The sequence below is a fragment of the Zerene cesonia genome, chromosome 3 (genome assembly GCF_012273895.1).
Source record: "Zerene cesonia ecotype Mississippi chromosome 3, Zerene_cesonia_1.1, whole genome shotgun sequence".
Classification (NCBI taxonomy): Eukaryota; Metazoa; Arthropoda; class Insecta; order Lepidoptera; family Pieridae; genus Zerene; species Zerene cesonia.
In genome coordinates this window covers 9,403,585-9,416,305 of record NC_052104.1, presented here as the reverse complement: position 1 = coordinate 9,416,305, position 12,721 = coordinate 9,403,585, and the positions used below count along the sequence as shown (strand labels likewise).

The 12,721-nt window shown below is 37.4% G+C and overlaps 4 protein-coding genes across 5 annotated transcripts in view; 3 read left to right on the top strand and 1 right to left on the bottom strand.

The window, feature by feature from the left end:
* LOC119837972 (serine/threonine-protein kinase fray2-like) overlaps window positions 1-12,721 on the bottom strand; it is a 61,294-nt gene that overhangs the window by 42,313 nt on the left and 6,260 nt on the right. The gene's annotated exons all lie outside the window — the stretch shown is intronic.
* On the top strand, window positions 3,009-4,575 carry LOC119837983 (ATP synthase mitochondrial F1 complex assembly factor 1-like). 2 transcript variants are annotated; one of them, XM_038363797.1, is made up of 5 exons: window positions 3,009-3,135; window positions 3,215-3,480; window positions 3,573-3,894; window positions 3,974-4,069; window positions 4,396-4,575. In XM_038363797.1, the coding sequence occupies exons 1-5, from the start codon at window positions 3,133-3,135 to the stop codon at window positions 4,561-4,563; spliced, it is 855 nt and encodes a 284-aa protein (XP_038219725.1). In that variant the 5' UTR covers window positions 3,009-3,132; the 3' UTR covers window positions 4,564-4,575. The 2 variants fall into 2 exon arrangements, with proteins under 2 accessions (XP_038219725.1, XP_038219733.1); XM_038363805.1 differs by having other exon boundaries at window positions 3,081-3,480.
* Window positions 5,717-9,442, top strand: LOC119839456 (cyclin-dependent kinase 2-like). The gene is made up of 4 exons (XM_038365721.1): window positions 5,717-6,715; window positions 7,055-7,250; window positions 8,423-8,695; window positions 9,005-9,442. The coding sequence occupies exons 1-4, from the start codon at window positions 6,600-6,602 to the stop codon at window positions 9,440-9,442; spliced, it is 1,023 nt and encodes a 340-aa protein (XP_038221649.1). The 5' UTR covers window positions 5,717-6,599.
* The window catches only part of LOC119839455 (WD40 repeat-containing protein SMU1-like), a 3,251-nt gene continuing 1,053 nt past the window's right edge, over window positions 10,524-12,721 (top strand). The window contains exons 1-6 of the mRNA XM_038365720.1: window positions 10,524-10,712; window positions 10,803-10,869; window positions 10,962-11,220; window positions 11,587-11,787; window positions 11,982-12,102; window positions 12,471-12,717. Coding sequence (XP_038221648.1) covers window positions 10,687-10,712; window positions 10,803-10,869; window positions 10,962-11,220; window positions 11,587-11,787; window positions 11,982-12,102; window positions 12,471-12,717 — 921 coding nt within the window. The 5' untranslated portion in view covers window positions 10,524-10,686. The remainder of the gene's footprint in view (window positions 10,713-10,802; window positions 10,870-10,961; window positions 11,221-11,586; window positions 11,788-11,981; window positions 12,103-12,470; window positions 12,718-12,721) is intronic.

The following is a 12,721-nucleotide window of genomic DNA, read 5'->3' as shown; positions in this document are numbered from 1 at the left end:
ATCCCTTCCGAAACCCTGTCACTGTAACGTCAATTGTCATTGCGATTTACAGCTGTTATACCCATAGTATCTATCTAGGTATTATGCTAGGTACTTTCTGGCTGTTAAGCAGGACAGAGTAAGTAATATACTACGACCACAGATAACATAATATATACTAGTGTCTAAGCACTATTACGCTGCTGTATAAGGACGAGTCTAAGGACTTCTTTAGCTTCTGGCATTAAAGAAGGACATTCGGATGCGAACAGAGGTGCCGACGACGCCACTCTACGTGTCTCGTGTGCACTACTGCATCAACACTGAAGATTTAATTTTTAGTTTTATAGCATTGAAATGCTTTTATAAATGAGAAATTTTGAAAGAATAGAAAAAATTTGATCACGAGGCAGGATTCGAACCTGCGTATCTTGCCTAACCGTAGCAACGCCTAGCCTCTCGGCCACCCGTGATCCTGCCACAGTAATCAAATTTCTTCTACTCTTTTGGTTTCATGTGCCTAAGGGGCACCCCACGCCATCTATTGAGATGATTAAGAACCTGCCTCGTGATCAAATTTTTTCTATTCTTTCAAAATTTTTCAACACTGAAGATGTTATTGAGTACGTGCATGCCAAGACTGGTATTAAGTCTGCGTGTTAAAGGGCTGGAGTCTCGCCATAAAGAGAACTTCATCTCTTTCGTGATGAGAGTCCCTACCGCCAAGCTAAGCGTCTAAAATATACGAGGAGTTTTGGCCACAGGGACTTTTGTTCCGTCGCTTCCGCGGACCAATATCCAGCCCCTTGGTGTATGGTCACACGTCGAAGACATATATGTGATGATGTTTTAGTATTAAGTTTATATGGGCCTTATTGACGTGACAACGTCTTAAATTAGGTTGCGGCTCGGAGTCACTCATGAAAAAGTGTAACGCCCGGTAACGTTACGATGAGTCACCGAACTATGATCGGTCCGCCGCGCGCGCAGCACTAGAGAATTAGGCGCATTGAATCGGCGCGTGCTTGTGTCTCTGTCTCTGTCTTTTTAGTAAACAAAATATAATTTATTTGTCTCTGTCTTTTTAGTAAACAAAATATAATAACAAATTATAATTTTTTATAGTTAAAATTTGTGCAATTCTTATTTTCATTCAATTCCTTGTTCCCATTGTGCAATTTAATAATATTCATATCAATAAATATTCTACCGAGAAAAAGACGTTGTCACGTAAAATCTTCGCCCGTAAAACCGACTTTACAGGCAACCATTTTTTTTTTAATAATAATAATAAACCCGCAGAGCACCTTGTGGCGATGTGACGGGGAAAGGCGCTCCCGCGGTGCTTAGTTTTTTTAGGGGAGGTTCCTGTCCTCACCCCCGGTCTGTCTCGGTGGGAGTTCGGAGTGAACAATGACGTACCCCACCTCTGGCTTGCCTTAATTGGCCGTCCAGAGTGGAGATGCAAGAGCTATATGCTCGAGGATGGAAGTGTCTAATGGCGTATTAACGGGGACACCCAATCCGGTCCTGCGGGTCCGCGATGGTGAAACCGGTGCCACACCTCTCTATACCCCTAGCCGGTCAGCTGGTGTTGCCCCCTTGTTGCCATTTCAGGTAACTTTTTTGAGAGCCCATCGACAGAACTGGCAAGTCACCGTCATTCATACAATATACAAATTTTTTCGTTTTATATAATTCTATTCCAAGAACACCAATTTTTGACGTGGAATAATTCTATATGCAGAATATTCTTATTGTCTTCGCATGGAACTCTCATAAATTATTTTCCGCATCCTCGGCATACATTTTTAAATTAACATTAACATTTTACACCATTAGGAAAATCATTCACAAATAGAATGAAAAAAGGAACCCAGATGGAATCCCTTAGGCATCATATTTGCTCGTGACGTCCATCCGCGAATTTTGACTAGTTAAGTTCGGTTTCTTAAGTATGATTCGCACCACTGATACAAGGACACATCAAGGATACGATACAAGGATCCATTAAATATAACGCCTTACTAAATTCCGTGTAAATAGGTTGGACTTCCTGTCCAACAACAAGTCTATCTACTGTCTACTTGGCTTGGTCAGCACCGAGTTCAAACAGATGAGAATGGAATAGATAAGAATGGGTAGCGCTTACAGTAATTATATTAATTTAATTTTCGCTTTTGAAGTTTTTGAAATTTAAGTGGTTTGAAGTTGGATGATGAAAAGGTTTTCTATCAATTATATAGCATTCATAGTCCGGTTGGTAATGGTGTTGTGTAAAGTTACGTTTGTGTAATGGCTGCGACTGCTGCCCCACAACTCATTAAAAATGGGCGTTTGCGTGTTGGATCTGAGTCCTCATGTAAGCATTCGAAACGACCGGTTTTTATTCTTACCCCAATATTAAGGAAAGAAGAATCAACAATAATAATAATTATTCATTGAGCTGTTTAAACTGTACTATTATATATGTAGAAACTAAAGCCTGTGTTAGTTTAAAACGTTTGAACTAAACAAAGTTTTATACTAACACAGGCTTTACTACCTATGTATACAGTTTACATTTAAATTGCCTACACACATTTGTATAAGTATTTCAATTTAATCCTAGATAATTATGTAATATATAAAATACTAGATAATTAATTAATTTTTGTTTAGCTTTTGGTCGGCCACTATTCACGAGTGTTCGATCATAACAATAATTAAATTCTTCATTATTCATAATTATTTACCCATGAGCAATTAATCTACTTTTTGCCTATGAGAAAGCCATTTTCTTATGGCTACATTACTCGTAAAGTAATGACTTTCTCATGAGCTCATGTAAGCGAAAAAAACGTACAAACGATGAAAATAAAACCAAAAATTTAAAAAGGTCAAAATTAATAAAAAAGTGTTAAGTTTAGTGAGCAGTAAAAACGCGATGAGGAAAGTTACCAAACGTATCTAGTACATAACGTTATGTTATCTGTGCATCGAAGAGTAGGATAATATGAGTAGGATCTTTGAGTTTGAGTTTGAGTTTAAAATACTACAGAATAATAAGTACAAGTAATAATACTACGGCCGACTAGTATATAGTTATCTGTGACTACAGCTGTAAAGTGTAAACTGTCAACTGTGAAGTCGTTGCATGACGGCGGGTGTGCTATGGTAAAATGATAAATTCACGATGTTTATATAATCATTTTATTTTCGCATAATCTCTAATATTAATAAATATTTCATAAAGAGTTCTAGCGCTGTAATGGCAATCTGTCTTAAGCGTTGGCCACATTATATTCATAAAATCACCAGGACAAAAAACATAATGACCACTGCAAGCAAGTGTGAGAAGGCTATGGAGAATTTACAAAAAAACCCTTACTTTGAAAAGTACGCCGAACGCATTGCATCGTTGCAGAAAACTTCTCCTGAAGAGTTTTTGAAAAGACTTGAAGAGCAAGAAAAAAGTCGAGAGCAAGAAAAAAAAAAGAAATTTGCTTCAGTGGACACCAGGTATTCTCAATAATATTCAATCATTATAAGTTGTTCTATGGCATTGGTTCCATAAGGTTACGTAAATACAAATTAACTTATCTTATTTTCAGACAGTATTCATCAGTCTTAAACCCCAAAAAAGATGTTGTAAATAAACAATCGGTAGAAGATAAGAAACTGGATGAAATATTAAAAATCGATCTTGTTCAAGATAAAGATGCATCTGAAATTCAAGTCATTTGGGAAGAGTATCACAAAAATAAAGAGGTTATATCTGCTACAATTCCTTCCCCTTTATACCGGGAAATTAAAGAAAGAATGGTCGAAAATCCAACTTTCCTCTTTCCCTTGCCAAGGGAACAAGGTTATGAGTTTATTATGTGTCAGAGTTACGGACATGCAGTTCATTTCACTCCTCTCTTAGCATTTCAGGTTAGTTGTGTCATCTCTCCATCATGCCTTTTACCTAAAAAATAATCATATAGTTTAATATCTCACCTTCAACTTACAGGTACATAAAGAGAATGCACCAGAATGCCTGACTATGATTCACTACACAGAACTGGAAGACAAGGGTATTGTATTAATGCGAGGGGAATATGATAAGGTATGACACCTGTATACCCCGTGCTCATTTTGTTGGATCTCAGACTAACTCCAAGGTCAAAAATCACAATATAAAACCTTTCCGTTGCAACAAAAAGAAGTACAAAGTGACATCTTAACAAAAAAATAATTATTCAAATGCAGGACAGGTTACCAAGTTACAACCAGTAAATATAAGGGAATAGACACTTACACACTGAGATATGCCAAATGAATGATGCAACTTAGGGCAGGCACTTAACAAAAGCAGAGTCTCACAATCTATTAAAAAAATGGAATTTTCATGTCAAAGATGTTTGTGTCTTAATATTCATTGTTTGTTCTCAGAATGTGCTGAATGGTCAAGAAGCTCAGTGTCTAGCTAATCAGTTCCAGATCTACTACAATGGCAAAGATGAGGATAAGCTGAAACTGTTACACTCCTTTACCAAGTCTCCAGACTCATTCAAGCACATGGACCTCATCACTGAATTAGAAAATATTACTTTAGTTTAAACATTAAAATAATTGTTGCAATGTTTAATTTTATATAGATTCACTAGCATACCCGGCCACGCGTTGCTGTGGCTGAGTAATAATTAAAAATATAAAGATTGTAAATTATTGGGATAATTAATCAAAATAAAAACTATGCTATATCTTAAGTTGGACCAAATTACTCATAAAATGCAAATTTTATCAAAATTGGTTAATTTGGTGCAGAGTTTATTGGGAACATACATCATGGCACTGGATTTTCATATATTAAGATATAATAATTAAAAATATTAAGATATAATAATTAAAAATATTAAGATTATAAATTACTAGCTGCGCCCGCGGTTTCACCTGCGTAAAGGTCTCAGCACACATATGGGATCGGAAAGGGATCGTAACCGTAACGCCTTTCACCTCGCTGTCAACCAGGCGTCAACATACCGTATGCATATGGTATGCACGTAATGAAAGCGTATCAGCAGCGCCTGTACGTCAACTCGGCTACGGCGAGGCGACACCGCGCTTACGCCTCGCCGCCCGCTGGCTGACCCCAGATCAGTTTGAATCCAAACGTTAAGTGTAGCGCACGGTTATGTCTTGGTTTACAATACGCGAGTTGGCTATCATAGCCATAGTACTTGATGAAGAGGAAAAAGAAAATAGCAAGAAAAAAAGAAGGCGGGAGGGGACGGGACGGAGAGACGTAAGCGCGGGGACGATGAGCCGTAGGCGCGGAGACGATGAGCCGTAAGAGCGGGAATTGCAAGTTCGGAGACTGTTCTGAGGGGAGGCGATCACGTTACGATTCCGATTAGTGTGCGTTGCAGTAGGGAGTTTAATACAAACCATTCTGAACGACTCGAGGCGATACGGTTGCGATCCCTTTCCGTTCCCATTAGTGTGCTGAGACCTTTAGTCCGTATACCGTAAGAATATCGGGATAAAAAGTTTCCTATATGTCATTCCAGTTGTCCAGCTATCTACATACCAAATTTCATTGCAATCAGTTAAGTAGTTTTTGCGTGAAAGAGCGACAAACACACACACATCCTTACAAACTTTCGCATTTATAATATTAGTAGGATAGGATTGGGATAATAATCGAAATAAAAACTATCTTATATCTTAAGTTGGAGCAAATTACACATAAAATGCCAAATTTCATCAAAATCGGTTGAGTTGGTGAAAAATTCATTGGGAACATACATCATGACACTGGATTTTTATATAGGTACATACCATTAATGAGGAATAGAGATGAAATTTAAATAAATTTCTTCATTTGTCCTTTTTTTTTTGACATACTAATTCGCTTGTACATAAAAACTGCTTACGCTACAGAAGTTGACATAAAATACTTATAAAAAAGTGCCTCCCAAACTAAGAAATATACTTATATGTATATCTTGGGACCCTGAGATGCGCTTTTTAGTTTTATTCGTTAGTCTTCTGTGATATGGAAAATTCAAACGTATTAATATGTTGGTCAAATCAAAGTGAATACCATAAGATTTTATGTAGTTCAGAAAAAAAAGTAAAAACTTTATGTAAAATGCAGCAAAAATGATTGTACAATAGTGTGTGTATTTGTCTGAGTGCGCGCGTGTTTGTGGGTGTATGTTTGTGAAGTGTTTGGGGGTGCGGCCATAGATTATACACTTATATACTGGGGGTGCGGCAGTGCAGTGATCCGTTAATTTATAATCCGATTTCATCAAAAGATAGAGAGGACTCACTGAATTTGGTCCCACATTTTGATTTTTGAACTTTTTTATTTTTAATTATTTGTTCGTCTTTTAAATTGACCCTCCTTACTTAATTAATAATTTCATCGCTTAAATTAATGAATTTTGAATAATCATCGTTTCGTCATCGTTTTCAATATAGGAAATTTTGTATCTTCATAATTTTCATATACATTAACATTACTTACTCTGTGATACTGATAACATTTATATGTCCTTATGTCAGATGTCAGTTGTCAATGGTTATAAAGTTGTTGCTTAGTCTTTTCGAGTACCTAATACTAGTTAATAAGTAAAAACAAAGAATAAATGGAAAATTTTATGAATGTTGAAAAGATTGGTGAAGGCACATATGGAGTGGTTTACAAAGCAGAGGATAGGAAATCGGGAAAAGAAATTGCACTCAAAAAAATAAAACTTGAAAAGTACGTTTTGGCGCGAAAAGTGACAGCTAACCTTTTTTGAATAGAAAATGTATTTGTAAGATTGTTTGATGATAATTTCGATTTTGATGTAATATAAATTTAAATTACAAAATATCTACTAAGTAAGAATGAAAGTATATGTATTCATAAGAATATTTAGATTTCTTTTATTTAAATTAGTTTTTTGACGCCCGGCGAAACATTGGTGAAATTGGATAAAATAATTTCCCGATTCAAAGATTTTAGGTTTTTTTTTGAAGTATAATTGCCTGCAGACTTAACGTTCACATTCATGTACCGTTGTAAGCGTGGAATGTTTACCTTACTATTTTATTTCAGTGAACCGGAAGGGGTTCCCTCAACCGCTCTGCGCGAGATATCAGTTCTTCGAGACCTGCGGCATCCATCAGTAGTTCAGCTCTTAGATGTTATCCTTGCAGATGCTAAACTATTTCTTGTTTTCGAATTTATGCATATGGATCTCAAAAAGTTAATGGACCTGACAAAAGGCCCCCTGAGGTTGGATTTAGTGAAGGTATTCTTTAAATATTACTTTTACATATACAATACTAGACAAAGATCAAAAGAAATGGTGACTCAGTGTTGTTTGTATATTTAGATAAACCATTTTGAGAAACTTTTGACCCCGCTATAACTCCAAACCTAGGAAATAAAATCAAATCAAATTATGTACATTTCTATCCATATGAACAACTAGATATTTTTGGCACAAATTGGGCCAGCCTCCAAAGAAAACTGGCGTGAAATAGTATAAATTCAGCAATCCATCAAACAAACAAAAACCATATTACATTTTTCAAAAAAGAATATTGAAAAAATACACATGCTTCATTTGCTATCTACACTAATACAAAGAGAAACTCTTGTATATTTGTATGTGTGTAATGTTTTCACGCTATAACCACAGGGCCAGTGTCTAAAATTCTTATTTAGAACAGCTTGTTCTAAATCAGAATAAAAATAAATGGAATGTTCATTACAAAAACTAAGTGGAGGATAATTCCCAACAATCATTAAAGGGCTTAACTTAGCAAATTAAATTATTGACAGGATGTGTTAAAAGAGTTCGTTATTTGTTGATGTTTATAGAGCGATTATGTTAAAAGTTATTTGCTATGTATGTAATTGTAACTCAGTGAAAGCATAAAATCAAATACTAAATAGTAAATTAAATACTAAATATTTTCCAAGTGTTTTAAATCTTAGTAAATTTTCTGAGTCTGTATTCTTTAATCAAAAACCTTGTCTTAATATAGAAAAAAACTGTTCAAAGACCCTTATGTACAAACAATTTTCAGTTAAACAGTGGTGTAACTGCGATGGTTTACATTCTAATTGATTCAGGCATGAGATTAGGTAATTTGCAATGTTTGGGTGCAACATTTACATGCATACATTTGAAGATGGAATTAAGTGACCATTTTAAATTTCTTCCCGCTTACTTGCCTTCCTTATGTGATTTTTCCAAACGGGAACGACTTACAGACCTTCAAGAAGAGAACATGTTCCAATTTAAAAGGCGGACAACGCACACGCGATGTCGCTGGTTTGTGGGTGCATATGGGCTTTACCTCGAAATTCAAGTTTCTAAATGCTTACACATACGTCATACATAATATGAAAAAACCACTTAAGTGAAAATCAAGATATGAAAAATATAAAAAAAAATGGCTTTTTGTCCATCAGAGCTATCTGCGGCAGCTGCTCGAAGGCATCGCTTATTGCCATTCTAAGCGTGTATTGCACCGTGACCTGAAGCCGCAAAACCTGCTAGTCGACGCGGAGGGCCGCATCAAGCTGGCCGACTTCGGGCTGGCGCGCGCCTTCGGTATACCGGTCCGCGCCTACACACACGAGGTTGTCACACTTTGGTACCGCGCACCAGAAATACTGCTCGGTGCCAAGTTTTACTCCACTGCTGTCGATATTTGGAGTCTCGCTTGTATTTATGCTGAAATGGTAAGCGTTCTATCACTTTACACTAAATATAAAAAAGAAATAAAAAGAAATTAAATACATTATTCTTGAAGACTTGCTTCCTTTTAAATCAGAATCATTCATTAGTTTTATTATTCAAACTCATACAGTCATTTATTCAATTACGATCAGAATAAGAAAAAGAGAAAAAAATCATTAAAAGACTTCTTATAGAAGCACTTTTAAATCGTCATAACATTGTTTTAACATTTACCACCTATATATTAGGATTAAGATTAACAAGCGACATTAATTGGATTTGGATTATACGGAATATTTTTACCCGCACAGGCTAGCGGCAGGACTCTATTCCCAGGGGACAGCGAAATCGACCAGCTGTTCCGCGTGTTCCGCGCGCTGGGCACTCCCGGCGACGAGGTGTGGCCGGGCGCGCGGCTGCTGCCCGACTTCCGCGCCGCGTTCCCGCGCTGGCCGCGGCGCGAGGCGCGCCAGCTGCTGCCCGCCGCCGCGCGCGCCGACCCGCTCGCCGGCGAGCTGTTCGAGGCCATGCTGTGCTACGAGCCCAGCGAGCGGCTGGCGGCGCGCGCGGCGCTGCAGCACCCGTACCTGGCGGACGCGCGCCGCACGCCGCCCGACCTGCCCGCGCTGCCCGCGCTGCCCGCCCGAGCGCCCTCCCCGCGTTCCCCGCACACCCCGCACACCCCGCACGCCCCGCAAGCCCCGCAAGCCTCGCGCCCGTTTGCCGAATCGATCTCTGCCCTGTTTTAATATTAGACAAATTGTAATTAATTATAAATATTTATTATTTTTAATAAAATCCTTAATCCTCCGAAATTAAATCTGATTTAACTTGTCTTTTTAGTTTTATTCTGTAACTGACGCCGAGAACTTGGAAATATTTAAAGAGAACACCATTTTAACACAGTCAAATATTTAAACATTAGCTTTTTACAAGTATAATTTATATTTTATTTGTATAGATAAATAAATATGTAACTTGATATTCAAACAGCTGTTTACTGCGCATTATGCCGCAAATAGATTGCGAAATAACATACCCCTCATACACATTATGTGGCCCCTCATCACAATGTAAATCATCAATCACACCGTAAGTCACCGCCAGTCAGACCGTGCCATGATTTTGAAATAAAAATCACATTATTTTAATTTTAAAACATGTATATTTCGAGTTTAAGTGGTCTTATAAATAATTAAAAAAAGCCAATATCGTGTATTGGCAACACTCGACTAATTATAGAATAAATCTAGACAAATAATTTAATTGCAAAAAATGGAAAAACCATAATAAAATAATGTAACTAATTTATTGTAAAACACCTAAAACACTTATAATTTTGCCATAGCTAAATTAATTACTCTTTGTCACAGAACTTCAGTTCACAACTTGTGCCATGAGACTCCTTTAATGGGACGTATTATTATACTACTTTTTGTTGCACGTTCTCTACTAAGTAATCGGTGATTGTGTAGACGGGCGTACAATTATTGGCGATCGTTCCATTGACATGGACACAACCTATGGACTCGACGGCGATTGGGTACAATCAATCACATATGGATGATCACAGATATATTTCTAAGCTATCTTGATTGCCACTCGCCCAGGGTTGAAGCATAACTACCTACTTACTTGTTCTATCCTGTACTCTAAACCAACTTCCTTAATTACCACCTATATCACTATGTATTACGGATTAAAACTGGAAATATTGCTTCATAAATGATAAATGGTAATACTATGGATACAACCCAGTATATAAGTGTACAATGTTCCATAGACTATAGACAACGGCACAAATGTCACTTCTCAATGTCATGTCTTGCAATGTACAACTGTCAACTTACAAGTTATCTGGATTTATTTACAAGCTGACTGATCAGTGAATATTGCATCAAACGAATGCCTTTTTTATTGTAACCTATTTCAAATTATAATTTACGAAATAGGCCATCAATTTCTTTTATAAATTTCATATATCAAATTCATTATGTCTATTGAAATAGAATCTGCAGAGTAAGTAATAGTAATATTTTAAATAAAAGATTTATTGTCGATATAAATAAATGTATAAATAAATAAATGATGAACTCATTAATTTTTCAGCGTTATACGTCTCATTCAACAATATCTTAAAGAATCAAATTTGACGAAAACACTGCAAACACTTCAGGTTTGATTTTTGTGTATGGAGATTAGATATAAATTGTAATACTTATACTTTTGTATCCAAATTTTATAATTGGAAAAACTTTAACCTTTCAGGAAGAAACTGGTGTATCACTGAACACAGTGGACAGTGTAGATGGTTTCTGTGCGGACATTAATAATGGTCACTGGGATACAGTACTGAAGGCTACAGCATCACTGAAATTGCCTGACAAAAAGCTGATGGATCTGTATGAGCAAGTAGTTCTAGAGCTCATCGAGCTGCGTGAGCTAGGTGCCGCAAGAACTCTTCTGCGTCAAACACAACCCTGTCTACTCATGAAACAGCAGGAGACCGATAGATATATGCACCTTGGTTAGTTTCACTCAGTATTTAGCGTTTTGTTTGATTTATCATTGAAAAAATATTTTAAGAATGCCCATAAAACTTATTCACTTTTATTTTTGTTGGTAATCAACCTTTTTTAAGCTTAAAATAAGAAGCATCTTGCTTTGATGCCATTTATTGTCATTTATTGTATTTATTGTATTTATTGTCATAATCCACTAGTAATACTATATTCATATAAAACATATAATATAATATAATATTATGCATTTTATAAGTGGTTCGTATCCTTTCCCTAACACTTTCCAGCCCATTCCTTTTTTTCCATCGTTTTCTTGAATTGTAAATATTAGTGGGAGCAAAGTCATAAAATATAATGATGATGATGTCTAGAGAACATGTTGTCGCGGTCGTACTTCGACCCGCGCGAGGCGTATGGCGGTGCGCGCGGCGGCGGCGGAGGCAAGGAGTGGCGGAGGGCCGCGCTGGCGGCCGCGCTCGCGGGCGAGGTGTCCGTCGTGCCCTCTTCGCGCCTCCTGGCGCTGCTCGGCCAGGCACTCAAGTGGCAGCAGCACCAGGGCCTGCTGCCGCCGGGTAGAAAAGCTATTTCATTTTTGTTCTATATTCATTAAGTATGAAACTCCGAATTTATTACCATTACCTTCTTACTATCCATGCTCATATTCAAACATGGATAGCAAGAAAGGATATAATTAAATTTGAATGTATACTATGCATTCTTTGTAATTTTGTTGTGCTGATGATGACTATAAATAATATTTTAACAGGTACAACTATCGATTTGTTCAGAGGCAAAGCGGCCATCAGAGATGAAGAAGATGACAAATGCCCAACACATGTATCCAAAATAATTAAGTTTGGACAAAAGTCACATGTTGAATGTGCAAGGTTAATTTTCCAATGAAATCTCTACTTTCCTACTAATATTATAAATGCAAAAGTAACTCTGCCTATCTGTCTGTTATGCTTTCACATTTAAACCAATGTACCAAATAAGATGAAATTTGGTATCAAGATACAACTGAACTTGGGAAAGGACTAAGGATACTTTTTACCACGAAATAAAGTGTAGAAAGAGTTGAAATAGGGGATTCAAAATTGGTTAAGTGGTTTTAACTAAATTTAATTTTAAAATTTATTAAGGTGCAGTTCATAGTTATGGAAATTTGTTTAAATTTACTTTGGATGTTGGCTTTTTGTTCAACACAATAAATAAATCAAACAAGGCAATAGCATAACAGCCAGTGTAATACCAGGTTCTCCCCGGACGGGCAGTACCTGGTGACGGGCTCGGTGGACGGGCTCGTGGAGGTGTGGAACTTCACGACGGGCAAGATCCGCAAGGACCTGCGCTACCAGGCGCACGACGAGTACATGAGCATGGAGGAGGCCGTGCTCAGCCTGGCCTTCGCGCGCGACTCCGACACGCTCGCCGCCGGCTCCAACGACGGCAAGATCAAGGTGCGCGCCCCGCTCTGTCACACGACGCACGACACACGACACGCTC

Excerpts from the sequence above, each read along its gene's own strand:
- LOC119837983 (XM_038363797.1), top strand. Across the intron at positions 3,481-3,572 it reads TTTGCTTCAGTGGACACCAG|ACAGTATTCATCAGTCTTAA; the intron begins GTATTCTCAATA and ends TCTTATTTTCAG. Across the intron at positions 4,070-4,395 it reads TGCGAGGGGAATATGATAAG|AATGTGCTGAATGGTCAAGA; the intron begins GTATGACACCTG and ends GTTTGTTCTCAG.
- LOC119839456 (XM_038365721.1), top strand. The coding sequence starts at position 6,600 with ATGGAAAATTTTATGAATGTTGAAAAGATTGGTGAAGGCACATATGGA. Across the intron at positions 7,251-8,422 it reads TGAGGTTGGATTTAGTGAAG|AGCTATCTGCGGCAGCTGCT; the intron begins GTATTCTTTAAA and ends TTTGTCCATCAG. Across the intron at positions 8,696-9,004 it reads CTTGTATTTATGCTGAAATG|GCTAGCGGCAGGACTCTATT; the intron begins GTAAGCGTTCTA and ends TTACCCGCACAG.